The sequence below is a fragment of the Zootoca vivipara genome, chromosome 11 (genome assembly GCF_963506605.1).
Source record: "Zootoca vivipara chromosome 11, rZooViv1.1, whole genome shotgun sequence".
Classification (NCBI taxonomy): domain Eukaryota; kingdom Metazoa; phylum Chordata; class Lepidosauria; order Squamata; family Lacertidae; genus Zootoca; species Zootoca vivipara.
In genome coordinates, this window is record NC_083286.1 from 63,748,566 (window position 1) to 63,770,851 (window position 22,286).

General features: G+C 52.3%; 2 protein-coding genes across 7 annotated transcripts; both read left to right on the plus strand.

Moving 5' to 3' along the window:
• The first annotated feature begins 14 nt into the window (after positions 1-14).
• Positions 15-13,925, plus strand: TAF1C (TATA-box binding protein associated factor, RNA polymerase I subunit C). 4 transcript variants are annotated; one of them, XM_060280429.1, is made up of 14 exons: positions 15-59; positions 1,344-1,528; positions 2,194-2,306; positions 2,405-2,500; positions 3,029-3,099; positions 4,250-4,488; positions 4,677-4,805; positions 4,908-5,025; positions 5,658-5,729; positions 6,669-6,804; positions 7,030-7,158; positions 8,770-8,947; positions 9,281-9,418; positions 11,176-13,924. In XM_060280429.1, exons 3-14 carry the CDS (start codon positions 2,244-2,246, stop codon positions 12,252-12,254), a joined length of 2,448 nt encoding a protein of 815 aa, XP_060136412.1. In that variant the 5' UTR covers positions 15-59; positions 1,344-1,528; positions 2,194-2,243; the 3' UTR covers positions 12,255-13,924. The 4 variants fall into 4 exon arrangements, with proteins under 4 accessions (XP_060136412.1, XP_060136411.1, XP_034956752.2 ...); XM_060280428.1 differs by having other exon boundaries at positions 1,344-1,524; XM_035100861.2 differs by lacking the exon at positions 15-59 and adding an exon at positions 770-1,243 and having other exon boundaries at positions 1,344-1,443; positions 11,176-13,925.
• A 461-nt stretch (positions 13,926-14,386) lies between these two features.
• Positions 14,387-20,809, plus strand: HINT2 (histidine triad nucleotide binding protein 2). Of its 3 annotated transcripts, none has more exons than XM_035100625.1 (5): positions 14,387-14,454; positions 16,293-16,436; positions 17,425-17,529; positions 20,040-20,112; positions 20,652-20,809. In XM_035100625.1, exons 1-5 carry the CDS (start codon positions 14,392-14,394, stop codon positions 20,741-20,743), a joined length of 477 nt encoding a protein of 158 aa, XP_034956516.1. In that variant the 5' UTR covers positions 14,387-14,391; the 3' UTR covers positions 20,744-20,809. The 3 variants fall into 3 exon arrangements, with proteins under 3 accessions (XP_034956516.1, XP_034956519.1, XP_034956518.1); XM_035100628.1 differs by having other exon boundaries at positions 20,040-20,108; XM_035100627.2 differs by lacking the exon at positions 14,387-14,454 and adding an exon at positions 15,696-15,726.
• The last annotated feature ends 1,477 nt before the right edge of the window (positions 20,810-22,286 follow it).

Consider the following 22,286-nt stretch of genomic DNA (forward strand, 5'->3'; position numbering starts at 1 on the left):
AATCCAAAGCGGCGACTGTCCGGGGGCTGAAGCTGTGAGCCCCTCCAGCCTACGCTCAGGTTGTAGAGCTGTGTGAAGCGGGATACCCTAAACAGCGCAATGGCAGGACACTTGAGTAAGAAGGATGGGAGGAGGGTGGCAACAGGGGAAGGATGAGGCCCTGCCTCTTAGCCTCTGCAGGATGGTTGGGAGGAAGGCGCCTGCCAGGTGAGGGAGAGGCGCAAAATCGGCTAAAAATAGGTCTATAAATAAAAATATTGGCTAGGGGGCGCAAGATCACCTAACCATGGCTCTGATGGGGAGACATCCTTGTGGGATGGGGCCCTTTCTGGGCTGGCAGGGCAAACTCCTTGCACCTGCCGCTTGCCCTTTCTAAGCAGCCCAGGCCATCAGAGGAGACCCCCCCTCGGTTCACTCACGGACGCAAGAAGGGCAGAAAAGAGCACCAGGCAGCTGCCAAGGGAGCCCTGCCATGTGGGTGTGCGCCCGCTGCCCCTGCCCGCTTCCTGGCAGTGTGGAGGGCTGTGGCCCTGCTCTATGCACCAAGGCGGGTCTTTGTTTGGCACAGGGCTTTGTTTCAGCTGGAACTTGTGGGAACTCATTTCAGGCACCTCCCAGGTGGGCACCCTTGCCATTCCAAGTCTTTTTCTAGAAAAACAGCACTAGACATTGCTGCGAAATGGACCCAGCAAAATATGGGCGTCAGCTGAGATTCACCCGCCTCCTGCATTTCCTTCTTTGCTTGCCTGCCTCTCTAAACAACCCGCACGCAACTAATGAACGGATTGCTTATGGACGTATGGACAAGTATAACGATATTTGGAATGCATCTCTAAAAAATAGAAATCTGGGCAGCAGGGTCCCTTTGCCGGCGACCCCTCCCCGCCCATCAGCAAAGCGACGCATTTCCTGGCGGCGCCCTCCGGCCGCTAGGGGGAGCCGGAGGCCCTCCCGGCCGGCCCCTCTAGGCGCCGCGCCGCCTCGGTGACCGCTCCTTCCGCCTCGCTCGCCACGTGGTCTGCGAGCGCGCTCGGCTGTTCGGCTCCCTCCTCCTCCTCCTCCTCCGGGGCTGTGAGTTCGATCCCCGATGGCGGCGGCGGCCGCCTTCCCGAGCGCCCTCTTCCCGGGCTACTTCCAGGCGGGGCCGCCGAGCCGCCAGCGCAGCGCCTCCCAGGCCAACCCGCTGGTGGCCGGGTGGGGCTGCTACGGGCAGGTGCTGCCCGACCCCGCGGCGCCCGGACAGGTGAGGGGCCGAGGGGGAGGGGTGGGGGCCCTGGCGAGCATCCTGCCCTGGCAGTGGGGACCCCCATTCGCCGTCAACGCCCCCTCTCTGCTCCCCGCAGGACCCGCCGCGCTTCGTCCCCCGCCGCCTCCCCAAGGCCGTCGGGGAGAGATGGACGCCCAGCGAAGCCGCCCCGCTGCCCCTGACGCCGCCCAACGCCGGTGAGACAGCGCCCTCGGGTGGGCAGGAAAACCCGGGCTGTTCCGGATCCCGGGGACCGACCTGAATAATATGGGGGTGGGGTAGGTAAATAGATCACATGCCACGGTGCACGCACGTCCTTTGAATGGGCAGCGCCCATCAACTGGGGGGGCATGTTTTATTGGGGTGGGCAAAAACCCCTGGCCCCTCCGAGTTGGCACCCATGGATGCTGCTGATCAGAGTGGAAGACAAAGCCCCGTCTAGTCCATCATCCTGTTGGCACAGTGGGCAAATGCCCTGAAGAACTGAGATAGACTGCCTCTAGGCCTGGAGGCTCCCCAGGTCAAAGTCCTGTTCCGGGATCCTGTTTTCTCCCAGGGGCCAAGCTGATGCCCGGGGGAAACCAGGAAAGCAGAACACAATCACAACTCTCCCCTCCGATGGGTTTCCAACAACTTGTATTCGGAAGCTTTGCTGCCTCTGTGGAGGGAGAGCAGAGCCATTGTGGCCACCAATAGCCTCTCCTCCTCAAGGAATTGATCCAGTCCTCTTTTCAAGCCGTCCAGGTTGTGGCCATCCCCACCCTGCCTCCAGTGGGAGGGAGTTCCACAGTTTAGCCATGCTCTGCGTTATGGGCAACTCCTGTGAGCTGGCCGTTTGCCTTCTGGGGTGTCAGGCGGGAGGGTTGGGGACCAAACACAGGGCGATCAGCCTGTGCCCAAGAGGTGCCCGCTGTGCCAGTGGCAGATGGACTCTCCTTCTCTCCCAGGCTGCAGGGTGCCCCCCGTGACTCCCCAAGATCTCCTTGCACTGGGACTGATGATGCGCTCCGCGGAAGCCACCAACACTGGTGCTCAGGCTCCCCTGGGCTTCTCAGAGCAGGTAGTTAAGAGGGGGCCACCAGAGGGGGGGTTGGAGGGCATCTGTGGGGGGTGAGACCCCGAGCAAAGGCCCAGCGTGTCCCCTCTCTTCTCCCGCAGCTGGGCGCCTTCTTTGTGGACTATCCTGACGTGGCCTTTGGCACCATGGGCCAGCTCCTCCAGGACAACTTCCACATGGGAAATGAGCGAGTCCGGGTGAGTGACCGCCCAGAGAGTTGGGTCCTGCCCCCTGGCGTGTGGCCATGTGGGCAGAGCAAAGGGATGCTGGTGGAGGGAGGAGCCTCCTTCAGGCAGGGAGTTTGTTTGTTTGTTTCATTGAAACAATACATGGATCTCCCCCTCCTCTTTTAACCCCCCCCCCAAAAAATAACCCAGTGAGCTGGGTTGGCCTGGGCCAAGAGGTACTGACTGGCCAAGGTTGCTTAGCTTCATGTCCGAGTGGGGGATTCGAACCCTGGTCTCCCAGTCCGACACTCTAACCACTAGGCTGCAGTGCTGCCATGACTTGAGGCATGCTTGGTTTCCCTGCTCTCTTCTGTTCCCTCCTGGCTGCCCCTCTCTCTTCCCCTCCGTCAGGAGGAGCAGCAGCAAGTTCTGCTGGGCGTTCTCAAACTCTCCCAACAACCCTGCCAGGTAGGCTAGTCCGAAGTGGGGGGGGGGGAGAGAGTGAGACTCTTTCCCGGGGCCTTGTCTGACCCTCTTGGCTGCTTCCATCCCCTGCAGAAGAAAGAGCGGCGCCATGTCATCCAGGTGAGCCACCTGCTGAAGCACATTGATGCCCCTGATGCCGTGAGGTGAGCAACTCGCCTTGGCCAGTTGGGGGGGGGGGGCAAAAGGTGGGCAGGGGGGGCCTTGAGGCTGTTCCTCAGCCACTGATGTTCGCAGACACCTTGTGGCTCTGAGCTTGGAGGTCCTGAATGGAGTGTTAGAAATTAGCCAGGCGCCAGGTGCGTTTTGCATCTGGCACGGCTCCAGTGGCGACCACGGGGAGATCTCTGCATGCCAGGCTGGCAACTGGCACCTCCCTCTGGCCGGCCCCTCCAGCTTTCTTAAGCAGCTCAGCAGGAGAGCTTATTTCTTGCATTTATGTCCCACCCCTTTCTCCAAGGAGGACCCGGTTCGCCCCCTCCTCAGTTAATCTCTACAACAACCCTGTAAGGGAGGTTAGAGTCCCCTGGGTGGGAATTCGAACCCTCATCTGCCAGGTCCTAGTGCAGCACTCGAACCCCTGCCCCACTCTGGCTTCCTAGTGTCCTTCTGCTGCTAGGGGGCAGCTCTAGAAATCAAGTTGGCAAATAAATAGGGGGGAAGTGAAATGCCTCTTAGAGAATCTTTTCCTTCAAGCTTGAATTTGTTTTATTCTGGGTTGTTTTATTTCATCGTTCAAGGTGTTGTCAGCTGCCTCGAGATGCTGGAGCCGAGATTCCTGCATTTGCAGGAGGTTGGACTAGATGACCCTTGGGTCCCTTCCAACTCTAAGCTTCTATGATATTTTATTATTTGAAATAGAAAGCGGTATTGAAATAAAATGAAGCTAGCTGACTTTTAGAAGACATCTGAAGGCAGCCCTGTTTTTAGCATGTTTATAATATTCTGTTGGGAGTCGCCCAGAGTGGCTAGGGAAACCCAGCCAGATGGGTGGGGTATAAATAATAAACTATTATTATTATTATTATGAAATGAAAGGAATAATAATAATAAATGTCAGTGCAAAAAGTAAAGGTACCTCGACATTCCACTGACCCAAATCTAGATTTAAGGTGCCATTTGGGGATGAGCGTCTACACCTGAGGAGGGTGCATGCCCCCCCCCATGGAACCCAACTTGGTGTCCCCATTCTCCCGGGTGCTGCAAATCCCTGCAGGCTCCGTAGCTCACCTGGGAATGGCAAGAGCCGAGGCCTGGCTCCTGACGCCTCCCTTCCCTTCGCTTCCTTCCGCGCAGCTGCAGCTTCTTTGAGGAAAAGAGCATCATGCGCCTGTGCCGAGACTGGCTCTTTGAGCTGCCCCTGGAGCTGATGGCCGAGTGGGTGCATGAGGACCTGGCAGAGCAGTGGAGACGCCTTTCCTTTGACGAGACCCCAACCGGGGGGGCCTTGGCCTGGCTGCCCAGAGAGGGCAGCGGGGGGCCGTCGCCCAGGGGCTGCCTGGTGTACCCCTCCGGGGAGGCCATGAACCAGCTCTGTATCCTTTTCCGGGGGCAAGAAGCGCTTGGTAGTAGCAGCCAGCTGGCGAGGGAGAGCGCTGGCCTTCCGTGAAACTCGCATGTGGGTTTTCTGGGTGGTGTCTCTCTCTCCTCCCCCAAACCCGTCTGCCCCAAAGACCTCTCCCTCGAGACCCCCGAACCCCTTCCTTAGCTGCTCCTTCATCAGGCTTCCAGGACGTGGCTCTAAAGCCCACCGCCAGCGGCTCCCTGAGGCCTTGGACCCGGGGCCGCCCTGCCCAGTTTGAGCTCAATGGCCGGGTCCAGCAAGTGGCAGCCGCCAAGGTGGGCGGCATTGGTGAGTGAGGCGTCCGCCGGAAATCGCTGCCCTTTCTCCCCCCGTGTTATTCCGAAGGTGCTAAGCCCGCTCTCTCTGCTCTGCCCCCACCCCCAAGCGCAGACTTTGTTGGGGTGCGCTCAGATTACCACTGCGGCGCATGGAAGATGAAGCCGGGAGGAGCCCCCGCCCTGCTCCAGGTGGTTGGCACAGAGACCCCCTGCTCCTCCATCGCAGTCAGGTAAGAGGGAAGGGCGGAGGCTTCTCCCACCTTTTATATTTTGGGTTCAGCCTCCTCGACTCTCTGGCCCCTCTCATCAAAGGGGTCTGTTCGGCTTTCCCGGGGCCATGAGACTCTTCTGAGTGACCCACCCCAACCACCCCCTTGGCCCTCTGTGCAAATTGGATTTATCACCCTTCGATCAATTCTAAACGAAGAAGCGCCGCACTGTGAAATTAATTATAAGATCAAGCTGTTGGAAAGAAAAGAGAGAAGTTTTGCCAGCCCACAGAAAATCGCCTGGGGAGGGGAGTCTGGGTGCCACCACAGAGAAGGCCCTGCTGTGCTGCGTCCCAGCCAGCCATTCTCCGGATGGCAGCGAACTCCCTTTTTATGTGTATTGCTGATGCTAATCATCCTTTAAATGTTCTTTATTACTCATGGTTAACTGGATGCTTTTAATATTCATTCGCAGTTCTATTGCAACCAAGTCTACTGGGGTATAAATCTCGCTACTAAATCTTGCTACTCAAAGATGGAACGGGGCTTGAGAGACTGCAGTGGGGCAGGCCTGGGGCTGGAGCTAAGGCTGGGGAGGGGGCCGGGGGTCTCTGCTTTCCCTGCCCTTGATGCCTCTCCTGTCTCCCTTGCAGCCCCCACCTGCCTGGCGAGCTCTCCTTCTGCACCCACAGCGGAGCCCTCTATGCCTGGAATGTGGAGACAGGGTGAGCGGTGGTGGGATGGGAGGAATGTAGATGGGGGGGGGCAAAGGGGTTTCAAACTCCTCTGCTTTCCAAGTGGGGCAAAGGGAGGGTTCCAGAGCCCCTGAGCATTACATTTTGCATTGAGAAAAGGAAAGGAGGAAGACAAGGCCATGAAAGGGAATGAGAAGTTACTTTGGAAAAGAGTTCTTCCGATTTCCGGCCCCTCGAAACGAGGCCATAGAAACAGGCAAAACAGAGAACGCTGAAATTCCTTGTGTGACTTTCTCTTCCAATAAACGAAGGGCTGGGGTTTTTTTACCATTGTGTAGTTGGAAGGGTCCCCAGGGGTCATCTAGTCCAGCCCCCCACCTCAGCTAAACAGGTCCTGGCAGCTGGCCTATTTGACCCTGTTGAAAAACCTCCCGTGAAAGAGAGTCAAGTGTTGGAGTCGGCAATGGCTCAGTCTTTGTATTTGGGGCTTCATGTTTGAGTATTGTGAGAACCTGGCCAGGTAATGAGATGCCCCGGGGGACGCAGGCATGCACTTCTGATCTGCAGGCTCAGAGGGGTTAGAAAGGGAGACCTCTCCCCCCCCCCCAATGCAACAGGGCAGGGGCCATGCCGGCAGCCACGCTGGGCCCACTCCCAGAAGCCAGTCTGTTCTCCGGCCACCTTCCTGGAAGATTCAAGATGGATAAAAGAAAGTTATTCGTGCAGCACCTAGTTAACCCGTGGAACTCCCTGCCACAGGAGGCACCGGGATGGCTTTAAAAGAGGATCCTGCTGGTGGGTTTCTCACAAGCATATAGTTGGCCCCTGGCCAGATCCAGCAGGCTCTGAATATCCCCCCGAGCTGTGTTGGGCTGGTGCCCTGAGGCTAGCATGGAGTGCAGGTGACCCAGACTCTGCCCCCTGCTGGAAGAGTTGCGCCAGTCCACCATGCCCTCTCCTCCCTGCCAGGCTCCAGCGGCTGCACCAGGACAGCGAGACCCTGTTCTTCCGGGACCCTTCCCCTTGGCGATGGAGCGAGTTCACTGCCCACCCGCGGGTGCTCAGCTTTGCCGACCGTACCGGCCTGGTGGGGATTGACCAGAGGGTGAGACTCGGGGGGGGGGGAGGAAGGTGGTCCGGGGTGGGGGCGTGAAAAGGAGATGCTGCAAGGGGGCTCTGCACTTCCTGCTGCTGCCCCCACCCCCACTCAAGGCGGGTCCTGGCGTGGTTTGGAAAACGAGAGGAGCTGGGCAGGGGGAAGACCCCCGGGGTTGCGTCAGGGGACCCTGCTCCCCTGGGGCTCAGGCTGCTCCTCTTGGTTGCCCCCCAGGTGTCCTCTCAACATCGCGTGGAGCTGTTCAAAGTGGGGGGCGAGGCAGACTGCCAGCAGGGGGAGCGCGTGGTCCTCTGCAAGTACCTGGGCCAGGCTGAGCCCTACCAGCACCTCGTTGTCACTCAGGTGAGTGCCAGGCCTTTCCTCATCCTCATCCAGAGAGGGGCACAGGGGTCTCTGGAGCCTTCCCAAGCTTGGGGTGTGTGTGTATCATGGACTTGCGTCCTCTCAATAGCAGAATGGCAGACTAAACTTTGTGAATAATAATAATAATAATATAATAATAATTTATTATTTATACCCTGCCCATCTGGCCGGGTTCCCCCAGCCACTCTGGGCGGCTTCCAACAAAACATTAAAATACAGAAATCAAACATTAAAAGCTTCCCTAAACAGGGCTGCCTTGAGATGCCTTCTAAAGGTCTGGTAATTGTTGTTCTCTTTGACCTCTGGTGGGAGGGCATTCCACAGGGTGGGTGCCACTACCGAGAAGACCCTCTGCCCGGTTCCCTGTAACTTGGCTTCTCGTAGCGAGGGGACCACCAGAAGACCCTCGGCGCTGGACCTCAGTGTCCGGGCAGAATGATGGGGGTGGAGATGCTCCTTCAGGTATACTGGACCGAGGCCGTTTAGGGCATTAAAGGTCAACACCAACACTTTGAATTGTGGCCGGAAACGTACTGGGAGCCAATGTAGGTCTTTCAGGACCGGTGTTATGTGCTCTCGGCGGCCGCTCCCAGTCACCAGTCGAGCTGCCGCATTCTGGGTTAGTTGTAGTTTCCGGGTCACCTTCAAAGGTAGCCCCACGTAGAGCGCATTGCAGTAGTCCAAGCAAGAGATAACTAGAGCATGTACCACTCTGGCGAGACAGTCCGCGGGCAGGTAGGGACTCGGCCTGCGTACCAGATGGAGCTGATAAACAGCTGCCCTGGACACAGAATTGACCTGTGCCTCCATGGACAGCTGTGAGTCCAGAATGACTCCCAGACTTCAGGGGCACAGTTACCCCATTCAGGACCAGGGAATCCTCCAGACCTTCCCGCCTCCTGTCCCCCACGAACAGTACTCCTGTCTTGTCAGAATTCAACCTCAACCTGTTAGCCACCATCCATCCTCCAACCGCCTCCAGGCACTCACACAAGGCCTTCACCGCCTTCACTGGTTCTGATTTGAAAGAGAGGTAGAGCTGGGTATCAATATATATCAATATATATCAATTTGGCAAAAATAACGGCAGCAACTAGACTACAGATCAATAAAAAAAATAAGGAAAGCGTAGAGGAATACATGGCAAATTATTGTTCAAAAAGAAATGTATTGATACGTTTAGAATGCAGCTCATAAAGTTGACTTGAAAGATAGAAAAGAATTTCTGAAATAGTAAAAAACAAAACAAGAAAACTTTATTGTATCAAAACAACAAGAAAGAAAGTAAGATACCCAAATAAGGCCAAACACACGAATATATAGTAAAAAAATGTACAGCCAAATATGAATGTATGTATAGAAGATGATGTGATTGTTTTTTTCTTTTTGTTTTCTTTGTATATTATATTGCAAAATAAAATTTAAAAAAAGAAAAGGACATGCACAGACACATCCACACTCCCACTGGACTCGGGAGGCTAGGCCTGCGCATGGGGCCTGCATTGCAGGGGGTTGGACTCCATGACCCTCGGGGTCCCTCCCAGTTCAAGGAGTCGTAGGTGCTGTGAATGTTGCTCTCTTCTTCCGCAGTTCTCGGTCTACGTGCTGGACGAACGCTTCCCCCTGGTGCCAGCCCTCAGCTGGGAGCACATGATGCGACGGCCGCCCATCTATGGCCTCCTCAGCCCGGCCGACGCTCCGCAGCGCAGCCACAAGCTCCTCCTCGGCTCCCACCACGACCAAGAACTCTTGCTGCTGCAGTACGCAGGTGGGGGGGCGAGGCAGGGGCTGGTGGGGGGGGGTGCAGGGAATAGTGGACCAGACTGCCCCCCAATTGGCATAGGCACTTACTGGGGTCTGAGCGGCTGACCAGAGACCTTGGGTTTGTGGCAGCTAGCACAACAGAGATGCAAGATCTGCTGGTGCCCCCCAACGTCAGTGATGCAGGATTGGGTGGCCCCCCCTTTGGCCTGATCCTGCTGCTGCAGAGCTTTTCTGGAGGTGTGAATCCTTGAGGGGAGGAAGGTTGGGGGTCGCGAGGGGCTGGCAGCGCTGGGAGACGCGGTTGTGGGCTGGGCGACTGACCCACCTCTTTCCCCAGGTGGCGCTGATACCCCTTGCCAGCTCTGGGGCCCCCCACGAAAGGTCCCTTCCATCCACGAGAGCCTGCCCCACTTCCCTGTGCAAGTGCCCATCCAGCAGGAGGCCCTGCGCCAGCGTCTCGCCCTGCCTACTGCAGGTACGTGGGGGGCGGGGGCTTGAGAAGACCTGGAAGCAGCTTAGACACACGCCCACCCCCCAAGTGGTGAGCAAGGGGGGATGTGCAGACCAGACCCTTCAAAATCCGACAGAAAGGGCGGACTTCATTGATCCGTCAGAAAGCGGTGGGCACAGGGACCAAGAGGGGGCCATGTCCAGGAAAACCGGGGTGGGGGGTGGGGAGGTATTGCTGAAGAGAGAATTGGCAAGTATGTTGAAGAACAAGCCTTGCTTGAAGCAGAACCAGCATGGCTTTTGCAAGGTGAAATCCTGTCTCATTAGCCAATGAGAATTCTTTTCAGAGTGTCCCCAAGCAGTAAGGGAGAGGTGGCCCCACCAGTGTCAAAAGCTTTCAGGGCTTAGGGGAAACTGAAAACCACTGGGCAGCTCAGGGAATTACTTTTAATTAGCAATCGACCATTCGGCTTTGAAATGTTACATTAATGTAATTTAGCTCTGGAAATGTAGGAGCTGTTTGTTTGTTTTTTAAAATATTTTTATTGCTTTTCCATCCCCCCCCCCTCAATTTAAACCTACTTTTGACATTCACTTTATAAAATGCTCATCTGAGCATCGACTTCCCTCCTTCCTGCTTCATGGTTTCCCAATTTACGGTGTATCTTTACATCCTAGCATTTATTAGTTTTCCCTTTCACCTTATTCCTTCTAGTCTCTGATTTTAAGTAATAGTAAAAGGGTACATATCATGAACATTACAAATCTGCTTACAACCCTACTAGTGTTGTTAATTGCTGACAGTATTCTTTCAAATATAATATCAAATATAATATCTTTCAAATATAATATCAATTTACTCCAGTTGCTCTTTGGAAAGCTTGAGATCCCCTTGGTTTCGGATCTTCCCGCTCAGTTTCGCCAAATGTGCAGAGTCCATAATTTTTGTCTGCCGCTCTCCTAACGCTGGTGTCTCTTGCCGCTTCCATTTTGGGGCTAACAAAGTCCTTGCTGCAATAGTTGCAGACATGCATAACTTCTGATCCCACTTTGGTATCTCTTCCCCAACTAACCCCAAAAGGAAAGCTTCTGGTTTTTTAACAAAGGTATGAAATGTAGGAGCTGTTTGAGAGTGGAAGGGTCTTTAAGCAGAGCCTGATGCCCATATGCCAGGGGTGATTTGGTTGAGATCCCTGCATTGCCGGGGGGTTGGACTGGATGACCCTCGGGGGCCCCTACCGAGTTTTAAGATGCTGTGATTCTATGAGCGGTGTGGACAGATGTATTTATCTGTGCTTTTGTGAAGGAAGGTGCCCCGCAGCCCAGACCTGACCCCTTTCCCTTTATTACGGTCATAGACCAGCATAAGCAAAACATCTAAATGAATAGCATAACAGTATGAATCCAAGAGAATAATTGTTAAATAAATGGGAGCAAGAACCAAACGTAGATTTAAACATATGAATAGAATACTTAGTTAAGCATAGGTAATGGGTGAGTAAAAATTTATAAGGAAAATCAAAAGATCAGTTAACACAGCTATATGAGGCGAGCTTCAGAAGCGCGGATCTAACAATATGAGCCTTCAGTTTAGGATGGAATTGTAGCAGACCATTCTTCGCTGGATGGATACATCATGGCAGTGTAAAATCTGGCGACTGAATATGTGACTTCTGGGCTCTCCTGACCCCTCGAAATGAGGGGCCGGACTCTGGCTGTGCCCACTTTCCTCCACAGAGTGCGTCCCCCACTGACGGTTCTCTTCCCCCCCTCCATCCCCAGGCATTGCAGCCGCCCTTGGCCAGCAGGGCCAGAGTCAGACCCTGCTGGTCTTCCAGCTCTCCGAGGCCGGCGATCTCTTCTACCAGCCCTTGCTCCACCAGGAGGAGGAGGAGGAAGAAGAAGGAGCCTCCGAGGGGCCACAGCCGGCTCCGGAAGCCCCGCAGGAGGAGGAAAAGGAGGATGCCCACCGAGGCCCTGATGAAGCCCCGTCCGCTTACCAGCGCTGGCTCAGGGCCTTCCGGAAAGACTGGAAGCGTCTCCCCGAGGCAGCCCAGGGCCGGGCGCGGCTGCCGGCCGTCCTCAGCCAGAGACGCCTCTTTGCTCACCGGGAGCTGCAGGAGCCGGCCGGGGATCAGGCTCCCTTCTATGGGGAGCCCCTGCGGCAGCGCCTGCGCCAGGCCATGCAGGAGAAGCGGGCCGTGTGCCCCTTGGAGCTGGTTGGCAGGGCCCCCTCGCCCCCAGACCTGGAGCAGGAGGGCCCCCCGGGGGAGCTGGGCCAGCGCCTGGCCGCCTCCTGGGCCGGCGGCTGGGCCGACTGGTGGCAGGAGAAGCTGGGCGTGACTAAGGCGCAGAAGCAGCGGGCGCTGAGGAAGCAGCGGCAGAGGCTCAAGAGGGCGCGGGGAACCCCCAGCCTCTCGGGGAGCTTCACCTCCACCACCAGCTACCAGTCGGACGCCAGCGACTCCTCCTGGTGGGCAGCCAGCAGCCAGACCCCCAGCGAGGTCCCCACTGACTCGGAAAGCCTCTACTCTCTTGGCTCTGCCGCCATTGCCAGGAAACCCCCCTGCGTTGGGCCCGAGCCCCGCGTCTCCGTTCCGGGCTCCCCGCCTGCTTCCCAAGCCCCCTGTGCTGCCTCCCAGGGCTCCCCCTCGTCCTCGCAGCTGCTCTCGTCCCAGACCCTCTCCACCCGCGGGATCCCCAAGGAGCGCCGCCAGACCCTCCGCAACTACCTGGCCTGCTTTGACGAGCCTGAGGAGCCCCCGGCCGATCTGCCGGCCAGCCAGGCCTCCAGCCGCGGGAGCCAGCGCCCCGTCTCCTCCTCCCAGGGACCCCGCAAGAGACCGCGCATGGGCTTCTGAGCTGAGCCTCGTGGCTTCCCGCCTCCTCACGGGGGCCTCATCCCGGGGTAGGTGGGGGGGCCTTCCGCCACACACAGAGCTGGGTCCTCCTGTTCCCCCACCCCAGGGGACTGCACACAAAACCTGCCGCCTCTGCCCTTTCCATATATATATATTATATATAATATAAAATTGAGTTTGTAAATATATCCTTGTTTTTCACATTATTTTTTGCTCATATGAGCTGGTCGACTTCTCCCCCTCCCGCCTCATGGTTACAGTTTAATTCAGGCTTCCTCAACCTCGGCCCTCCCGATGTTTTTGGCCTACAACTCCCATGATCCCAAGCTAGCAGGACCAGTGGTCGGGGATGATGGGAATTGTAGTCTCAAAACATCTGGAGGGCCGAGGTGGAGGAAGCCTGGCTTAATTCTTCACTATATCATCACATTTGTACCTCTTCCTGTTTACATTTCATCCATTTTGATTATCACATTTTTAAATAAATATGTTGTTTAGTCATGTCCGACTCTTCGTGACCCCAAGGACGAGAACACGCCAGGCACCCCTGTCTTCTTCTGCCTCCCGCAGTTTGGTCAGACTCATGTTGGTGGCTTCGAACTTCAAGCCATCGATAAACACAGTCATACCTCGGTTTAAGTACGCCTCGGTTTGAGTATTTTCAGTTTAAGTACTCCGCAGACCTGTCTGGAACGGATTAATCCACTTTCCATTACTTTCAATGGGTAAGTTCACTTCAGGTTAAGTACGGCCTTCCAGAACCAATTGTGTTTGTAAACCGAGGTACCACTAAAAATAAATAATATAAATATAAATATAAAAAGGTATGAATCATCAACATTACAAGTCTTCTTCAGTCAGTCCTGCTAGTGTTGCTAATTGTTTGCAATTCACCTTTTGGAAATCTTGATCACGCTGGTTTCGGATTTTCCCTGTCAGCTTCACCAGTTCTGCAAATTCCATCATCTTCATCTGCCACTCTTCAATTGTTGGCAATTCCTGTTGCTTCCATTTTTGGGCCAGCAAAGTCCTTGCTGCCCTCGTTGCATCCATAAATAATTCCTCTGCCCTTTCCAGCCTTTCCTCCAGGAAGGGACTTCCAGGGGGTTGGGCTAGATGACCCTCAGGGTCCCTTCCAACTGTACAGCTCTCTGCTTCTATGGGCTGCTGCCTACACATCATCTAATTCCTTAGATGCAAGGAGGATCTGAGGACAGAAGCCACCCTCTCCCCTTCTGAGGTTTCCAGCAACTGGGATTCGGAAGTATTTCTGCCTCTGACAGAAATGGGAATTTTTCAGTGTTTGATATTTTATTGCTTTATTATTATTATTATTAATATTCTGTTGGGAGCCTCCCAGAGTGGCTGGGGAAACCCTGCCAGATGGGTTGGGTATAAATAATAAATTATATATTAACATATATAAATAATAAACTATATATGAACAGTGTGTTGTGTTGTGTAGGCGCCTATGATGTAAGTCATGGGCCCTGACTGCTCGTCTGCCCCCTAAAATATCCCTGGTTTGCTCCTTTCAGTTTATAGGGTACCCATATTCTGCGTGTGCAAATGGCTTGAGATACCTATGAGGTCCATCAATTACCATATAGCATATAAAAAAATTCCTTCAGTAGCACCTTAAAGACCAACTAAGTTTTTATTTTGGTATGAGCTTTCGTGTGCATGCACACTTCTTCAGAAGTTATAGCATATAGTTATAGCATATAACTTCTTCAGAAGTTATAGCATATAGTTATAGGTAGGTAGCCGTGTTGGTCTGAGTCGAAACAAAAAAATTCGTGCATGCAAAATAAAAACATTTCGTGCATGCACACGAAAGCTCATACCAAAATAAAAACTTAGTTGGTCTTTAAGGTGCTACTGAAGGAATTTTTTTTATTTCATATAGCATATATTCAACACAAAAAACAGCGACCATTTGTTGGCGGCAATGGCAAAGGGCAGCTGGACATGGAAAGGGCCAACCAAAATCCGGCCCTGCCCTGACTGCCTCCTGTTCCGAAGGTTAACTATGTGCCCCCTGCAGAGAAGAGGTCTCCGGCGAGCGAAGGGTTAACGACGGGGCGGGTGGACCCAGGCGTCCGAGGGGCGGGGCTCCGGAGGCAGCAGAGCGGGCATGGCGGCGGCGGCGCTGGTGCGGGGGGCGCTCCGACGAGGGCTGCTTGGACGGCTGCAGCAGGTACGGGGGCGCCGGACGCCTGGGTCCTCCTCCTGCCCGCCCGCCCCTTCGGGGCTCTCTCGCCTCCCCACCCCACCCCGCGCCCCCTGGGTCTTTCTTTCCTCCCAGGCGGAGGGGGGTCCCCGCTGCTCCAGACCCTCCTCACTTGGGGGGCCAGTTGGGGGCCCGCCTGCCTGTCTCTCTCCGCGGAGGAACGGGGAGCGTCTCTAACTCTCTCTCCCTCCTCTCCGCCCCCCCGCTTTGGAAGGAGAACTGGGCAGCTGCAGCGCCTCTAGCGGCGGACGGGAGGGGCGCGGGCACGCGCGCGGGGAAGCGGGGGCGCGCAAGGCTCATTTGTTGCATCTCTCTCCTGCAAGGCGTTCAAGGCGACCTGGGTGGTCCTCCTCCTCCTCCTCCTCCTCCTCCCCAGTTTATCCTCACAACAGTCCTGTGAGGTAGGCTCGCTCCCAGCCTGGCCCTCTCGTCCACACAACAACCCTGCGAGGTGGGCTAGGCTGAGAGGAAGCACCTGCTCACCCCCACCCCCCAAGTCAGCAAGGTGGGGTTTTGCACCCTGGTCCAGCGCTCTAACCACTAGGCCACTGCTGCCCCATGTGGAAAAGCAGTTTGGGCTCTCGAGGTTCCGGCAGGGTGGTCTCACCCAGTCCCTATCTGGAAGGAGGGTCTGGAAGGAGGGAGTGAGCCCAGGCCCTTCTGCATGCCAAGCAGGTGTCTTCCCCCACCCCCAAGGACCTCTTAGAGCTGGAAAAGGTTCAGAAAAGGCGACAAAGGTGCTGTGCCAGGGTGGGTATGATTTAAATCAAATAGGTTTAAATCACAATGTCAATCACTAGTCAGTAAGACTTGATTTTGATCATTTTTTTTACAGAAAGACTCCTTCTTGCTGGTATGATCTTAATATTTACAACCAGATGAAGGTTTCATTTTGGGAATATTAAAATTTCAGAGTAGTTTTTACAGTTATATCAAAAATTACTGATGTAGTTATACTATTAAAAATACATAGAAAGAGAATTATGAAATTATGTTCCTTCAGTAGCACCTTAAAGACCAACTAAGTCTTTATTTTGGTATGAGCTTTCGTGTGCATGCACACTTCTTCAGATACCTGAAGAAGATACCTGGTATCTGACGAAGTGTGCATGCACACGAAAGCTCATACCAAAATAAAAACTTAGTTGGTCTTTAAGGTGCTACTGAAGGAATTTTTTTTATTTTACTTCGATCCAGACCAACACGGCTACCTACCTGTAACCAGTATATGAAATTATGGTGAGCTTTAATAAGTTAACTGTTTATATTTGGACAACTTTTCTGCTGTACTTTATTGGAAGGAGAAAAATAATCATTTCCTTAATCACAATTTAAACAATTTATTTAACTAAAACAATAACATTATAGCATGTGTCTCCATGTTTGTTAACTGATGTGGTGAAACGATTTTTTTTAAAACAACAACAACCTTAGACTGAGATTTAGCACAAATGAAAAACTTAAAACAAATCCTTATTTCCTGCTGAATAGCCTTTGGACTATAAACTTACCGTAAATAGAAAACTATCTTTAGAAAGATGTTTCATTCAAAAGCATTTTATTTTAAAAATCCAATTTAAAATTTAAAAATCCAATTTTGAAAAAAAATCACTGATTGTGATCCATCCTGTGCTGTGCAGAGGGGGGGGGGAGAGGCTAGACCGAAAATGTGGGGTGCTCCCCCTCCCCCAGGTTGGGAGGGGCTCAGAGGGCTCCCCACCTCCATAGCCTGCCCACCCTCCGGAGACTGGCAAGGCCTTTGCCCACAGTAGCTGATGCCCCCCTTTCCCCCTGTCTGCCTGCAGCCGAGGGCGTTTGTGGCCACTCAGGGGCCCCCCGACGGGGAGGTGGAGAAGGCCCAGCGAGCGGCCGAGGGGCCCGGACCCACCATCTTCAGCAAGATCCTGGATGGCTCCATCCCAGCCGACATCATCTACAAGGACGACCAGGTGGGTACTGGAGGGGGGCTGGGGGGGCAGGGGCTGTGAGGGGCTTGGATTGTGCCAGGCTGCTGTGCCAGAATCGTTTCTCTCTCTCTCTCTCTCTGAAATTTTTTTATTGGTTTTTACAAGAACAAATTTAAAAGAATGAAATTGGGGGGAAACTTTTACCATATCCATATATGAGATTCTCTGAATCTCGTGACTTCCCCCTGCCCCCCCTGCATGGCTCCTTAAAATACTTTTTCTAACTTTGTGTACTTGATTAATTTCCTTTTCCTTTTTTCAATTATTGTTTCCCTTTTTTTCTATTTCCTTTTTTCTATTTTTACTCGTTTTCTATTTTTTTCCTCTTTTTAGTTTTAAGGGTTTGGATGTAATGTTTAATATATGTTTTCTTTGTAAATTTTAAATAATATAATAAAGATTATAAATTTAATTTTAAAAAATAAATAAAGAGAGAAATACTTTTTCTAAGACTACATATCATTACATTCCCCACAGTTCTCATCTCTCTAAATTATCCATGTCTTTTGTTTCTTTACAAGTTATTTTTAAAGTCCAGCTAATGTCTTTATTTGTTTACAATGGTCTCCTAAATAAGTTATGAATTTAGCCCTTTCTTTCTAAAAGTCATTATCCTCTTGAATCCGGAGTCTCCTGGTCAGTTTTCCCATTTCAGCATAGTCCAGCAGTTTGGTTGAAAATTTTTTTTCCAAGTCGCCCAGCTTCACACTCTGAACATGCAAAGGAATACTAATTCTAATACTAATACTAATAATAATATATTTATACCCCGCCCATCTGGCTGGGTTTCCCTAGCCACTCTGAGCGGCTTCCAACAAAATATTAAAAATACATTAATGTCCGGCCACCTTTCTCTGCCCCTCTGGGGTCAGGCAAAAGAGGCCTGGCACCGGGCGCTTGAGGGTCGTGGGCACCTCCTCCCTCCCTCCCCCTACCAGGCTCCTGACTCTGCCCCCTCCCTTCCCCGCAGTGCGTGGCCTTCCGAGACGTGGCCCCCCAGGCTCCGGTGCACTTCCTGGTGATCCCCCGGCGCCCCATCCCCCGCATCAGCCACGTGGCAGAGAGCGATGCCCAGGTGAGCGAGGGCAAGGGCGCCCAGGTTCTGCCCCAAGGGGGGTGGGGGTGGGCCAGCCCTGCTCAAAGGGGGGAGGGGGGAGAGGATCAATAGGGAACTGGCATTCAAGGATCAGGTGGGGGGGGGGGACCAGAGCTCCTCAGCCTGGCTCAGAAGGGAGAGGGCAGCTGTTTGGAAATGATGGCTTCAATAGGGAGAAATGGCAGGTCATAGAAAAGGAACCTGGGGGGTTCTAGTCCTCATTGGAATCTCAAATTAACAATCTCTATTATGGCCGTATTCCAGAGGGAGCGCCTTTTCTTTCCCATGTGTGGAAACGTCACATGTAATTTCCTTGGGGCAGGGACCTGCCTTTGCAATTTATTCCCTTACCCTCCTGCCAAACGTCACGGGCGCCAAGGACCAGTGCCAGATTTACGTCTAAGCTAAACAAGCTCTAGCTTAGGGCCCCACTCTCTTGAGGGCCCCCAAAAAAATTTAAGGGGGAAAAAACAGGATGTACATTTCCAAAATATAAGATAAAAAACAAATAAAATAAAGCCTACCTACAGCAGCCGTGTTTTGTGTTGTGTAGGCTCTTATGATGGAAGTCATGGGCCCCGCCTGGTAGCCTGCTCCCTCAAAGATCACTGCTTTGCTCATTTCTATATTTCACTATTAATAGACTTCTTCTTAGTTGAATTTCAGTTCAACAATTACTTTGATAAAATACTTACTGTACTTTGTTATGTGGAAATGGCTTTAGATACCTATTAGGTCCATAAATTGCCTAGGGCACATTATAAATGCTCCCTTGTGCCCAAAGCCCTTTTGTCCCTTATTTGAGGACTCTTTATTTGAGGGTGCCTTCATTACACACCTTTAGGCGCCAGGCAAAAAGGTTCCTTTTCAACCAGGCCTTTAGTTGATCTGATTCTGATTGAAATCCTATGCCCTTTTAAAGTAAGTTTTTTTGTGGGGGCGGAGAGCTATTGGCTTCTTGTTTTTATTTTTTATGTATTTTGTGGTTTTATATCTTGATTTTATTCTTTGAAATGCCCTAAGACCTCCAGGTATAGGGCAGTATATAAAATCAGTAAATAATACGAATATAGAATAAGAATCTATGTTACAATATTTTTTTCAGTGGAATGTATATTATAGAGAATACTTAAAACAATATTGTAACAACATAAATTTTATCTGAAGAAGTTTGCATGCACACGAAAGCTTATACTACCCGGAACAAACTTAGTTGGTCTCTAAGGTGGACATTATATACAGTGGTACCTCGGGTTACTAACACGATCCGTTCCGGGATGCAGTTCATAACCCGAAATGGTCATAACCTGAAGTGCCATTTTGCGCATGCGCAAAGCGCAATTTCCATGCTTTGCGCATGTGCAGAATGCGTGCGCAGTGAAAATACTTCTGGGTTTGCAGAGTTCGTAACCCGAGGTGTTCGTAACCCGAGGTACGACTGTATACCATATATATATATATATATATATATATATATATATATATATATATATATATACATACAGTGGAACCTCGGTTTATGAACACCTCGGTTTATGAATTTTCGGTTTATGAACACCGTGGACCCATCTGGAACAGATTAATTCATTTTCCATTACTTTCAATGGGAAAGTTCGCTTCGGTTTATGAACGCTTCAGTTTATGAACAGACTTCCGGAACCAATTACACCCATGCTTCAGTTTATGAACGCTTCAGTTTAAGTACTCCGCGGACCCGTCTGGAACGGATTAATCCACTTTCCATTACTTTCAATGGGAAAGTTCGCTTCAGTTTATGAACGCTTCAGTTTAAGTACTCTGGAACGGATTAATCCACTTTCCATTACTTTCAATGGAAAAGTTCGCTTCAGTTTATGAACGCTTCAGTTTATGAACAGACTTCCGGAACCAATTGTGTTCATAAACCGAGGTACCACTGTATATAAAATCTCGACTGTGTCAGGCCAACACGGCTACCTACCTGAATTCCCATAATCCCTGACCACTGCTCCTCTTAGCTAGGGATCATGGGAGTTGTAGGCCAAAACATCTGGAGGGCCACAGTTTGGGGATGCCTGATCTAGAACATAAATTCTGTAGCAGATTTGGAAACATTTTCTGCATGAATAAAGAGATAGTTACAGAGGCAAAACGATAAGAGTGTTTAGGAGAAATTAATCTCAGTGTGCAGTGAAAGGAAACTTAGGAACCACAATGGGGAGATTGGAAGTCATACTAGAATTAGTGAATAATTAACTCCGTTTTGGATGTAAGAAGTGTAAACACTTTTTCGGATTACTTTGGGTTGAGTACTACATATTTGATGTGTTTTTCTTTGTTGTGCTATGTTTTTTTCTTTTAAAACCAATAAAGCACACACACACAATAAAAATCAATAAATACAGTAATAATAAGAAGAATCTGCATGCAACGCAGAGGGTGGGGGGTCCCCCCCTGGCCCTGTGGGGCTCTGAGCCACCCCTTGACGCCTTCCCCTCCCCTGTCCCCAGCTCCTGGGCCACCTGCTGGTGGTGGCCAGTCGGATGGCGAAGGCCGAGGGCCTGAAGGACGGCTACCGGGTGGGTGAGTAGCAGCCCAGAACGCCAACACCCTGCCCCCCACCCTGCAAAATCCTGCCCTTCTGCCCTGCGCTAGAGAGGGGGTTTGATCTGCCCTGGAGGCTGGCTGGAATCCTGTAGGTCTCCCTCTGGGTGAAGACTCTCTGGGACGTCGTCCTCCCGTGGCCCCAAGACGCCTGATCCCCCTTGGAGTCTGGGAAGGGGCGCTGTGCCCCTCTGAATCCCGCATGCCTCTTGAGGGGGGCACCATCCCCCTGGAACAACCCTCGCTGGGAGCCCCAGCTGCCCTCCTCCTTTGACCTGGGCGACCACTGCATGCTGCCCTCTGCACAGCAGCCCTGCGAGGTAGGCCAGACGCAGACAGAGGGACTGGGTCCGCCAGGAGCCGAGGCCTGGCTTTCCTGTCCCCAAGTTGCCCCTCTGGAGCCAGATTGTGGGGCCCCCTCCCTCCTCCTGGGCTGGGGCCCTTCTCCCCTCCGCTCTCCCTGCATCATCGGAGCCACCCCCCCCCCAATCATGCTTCTGCCCTTTCTTCTCTTCCAGTGATCAACGACGGGAAGCAAGGGTCCCAGTCCGTCTACCACCTCCACCTCCACGTGCTGGGCGGGCGTCAGATGGGCTGGCCCCCCGGCTGAGCCCCCAGCAGCTCAGCTGGGCCACAAGGAAGCCACCCTGGAATAAAGGCAACAGCAGCCCTGGGACCCGGTCGGCGTGATCTTTGCTGCGTGTGGGTCCTGGAGGGTGCCTGCTTTCCCCCCCTTTTAGGGGTGGGTCCTCCTCCCTAGGGCAGCTGGGGCTTCATCTGGCTCACAGCTCCTGCTCTTCCCCCTGGAGAAGGGTGCAGAATCAGATAATGATAGAGCTATAGAGTTGGGAGGGACCCCCAAGGGTCCTCTAGTCCAACCCCCAGCAATGCAGGAAGTGGGACGTAACACTCTTTCCCTGCTGCAGGAGCACACTTTGCCTGGATCTGATCCCACGGAGACTCTGAGCTTAGGGAAACCAGAAAGCGACGTTTATTGCGAAAATTGCATGCTAGGTAGGAAAGATTCCCCCCCCTTGCAATTGCTATAAGAAAAACCTGCTCCTTTCCCCATCATGGGATATCCAAGAGCCCCTATAAAGGCTTTAAGTGGGTTCCCTATCAGTGGGAGAAAATAACAGAGGCCAGCCAGAGAATATTGAGAAGCAAAGCGGCTAGTAAGCCTGATCTTTATTAAACTGTTGCAACAGGGTCCCCATTCCCCCCACGCAGGAGGGAGGAGAGAACCCAGAACTTTGGTGTGCAAGCTCTTATAAAAACTTTTTGCCCATCCTGTAGCTCAAAAGACCAACCCCCCCCAAAAAAAAACATCATCCATACATCACAGAAAGAGGTGGTCCCCAGCAGAAATTGGAGTGTGTTGCTTCTCTCCTGATAAGGCCTTATCTGATTGCCTTTTCTGGGTAGCCTGGCCATTCCTTGGAGAGGGTAAATCCTTCATTCCTGAATCTCTTACCCATATTTATAGTGTGCTCAGCTTAACAGATATTTGCCAGATTGTATTTGCAGGGAGGCGTAAGCCCCTACAATCCAAAGACCATTGGAAAGCTTTTCCAATTTCCTTCCTCCTTGTGGAGAAATAGTTGAGGTCGGTTTGGGAGAGTCAAAATAGCTTCAGGATTGCTCTCTTGTACTATTTCAGACACGTGGCTTATATACTTATGTACGAATTTGCCTTGTCAATTTTGTTGTTGTTTAGTCGTTTAGTCGTGTCCGACTCTTCGTGACCCCCTGGACCAGAGCACGCCAGGCACTCCTGTCTTGCACTGCCTCCCGCAGTTTGGTCAAACTCATGTTCGTAGCTTCGAGAACACTGTCCAACCATCTTGTCCTCTGTCGCCCCCTTCTCCTAGTTCCCTCCATCTTTCCCAACATCAGGGTCTTTTCCAAGGATTCTTCTCTTCTCATGAGGTGGCCAAAGTATTGGAGCCTCAGCTTCACGATCTGTCCTTTCAGGGAGCACTCAGGGCTGATTTCCTTAAGAATGGATAGGTTTGATCTTCTTGCAGTCCATGGGACTCTCAAGAGTCTCCTCCAGCACCTAATTCAAATTATGGCCTTGTACATTTATGAACATTTAATTTATATATTTGAGACCTTAAATTCTTACAACACGTCCAAGGGAGATGCTGCTA

Bases quoted from the DNA above. Each gene is read 5' to 3' on its own strand.
- TAF1C (XM_035100861.2), top strand. From the start codon at position 1,088: ATGGCGGCGGCGGCCGCCTTCCCGAGCGCCCTCTTCCCGGGCTACTTC. The intron at 5,026-5,657 runs GTAAGAGGGAAG...TCTCCCTTGCAG, and splicing joins TGCTCCTCCATCGCAGTCAG to CCCCCACCTGCCTGGCGAGC. The intron at 9,419-11,175 runs GTACGTGGGGGG...CTCCATCCCCAG, and splicing joins TCTCGCCCTGCCTACTGCAG to GCATTGCAGCCGCCCTTGGC.
- HINT2 (XM_035100625.1), top strand. From the start codon at position 14,392: ATGGCGGCGGCGGCGCTGGTGCGGGGGGCGCTCCGACGAGGGCTGCTT. The intron at 16,437-17,424 runs GTGGGTACTGGA...CCTTCCCCGCAG, and splicing joins TCATCTACAAGGACGACCAG to TGCGTGGCCTTCCGAGACGT. The intron at 17,530-20,039 runs GTGAGCGAGGGC...CCCTGTCCCCAG, and splicing joins TGGCAGAGAGCGATGCCCAG to CTCCTGGGCCACCTGCTGGT.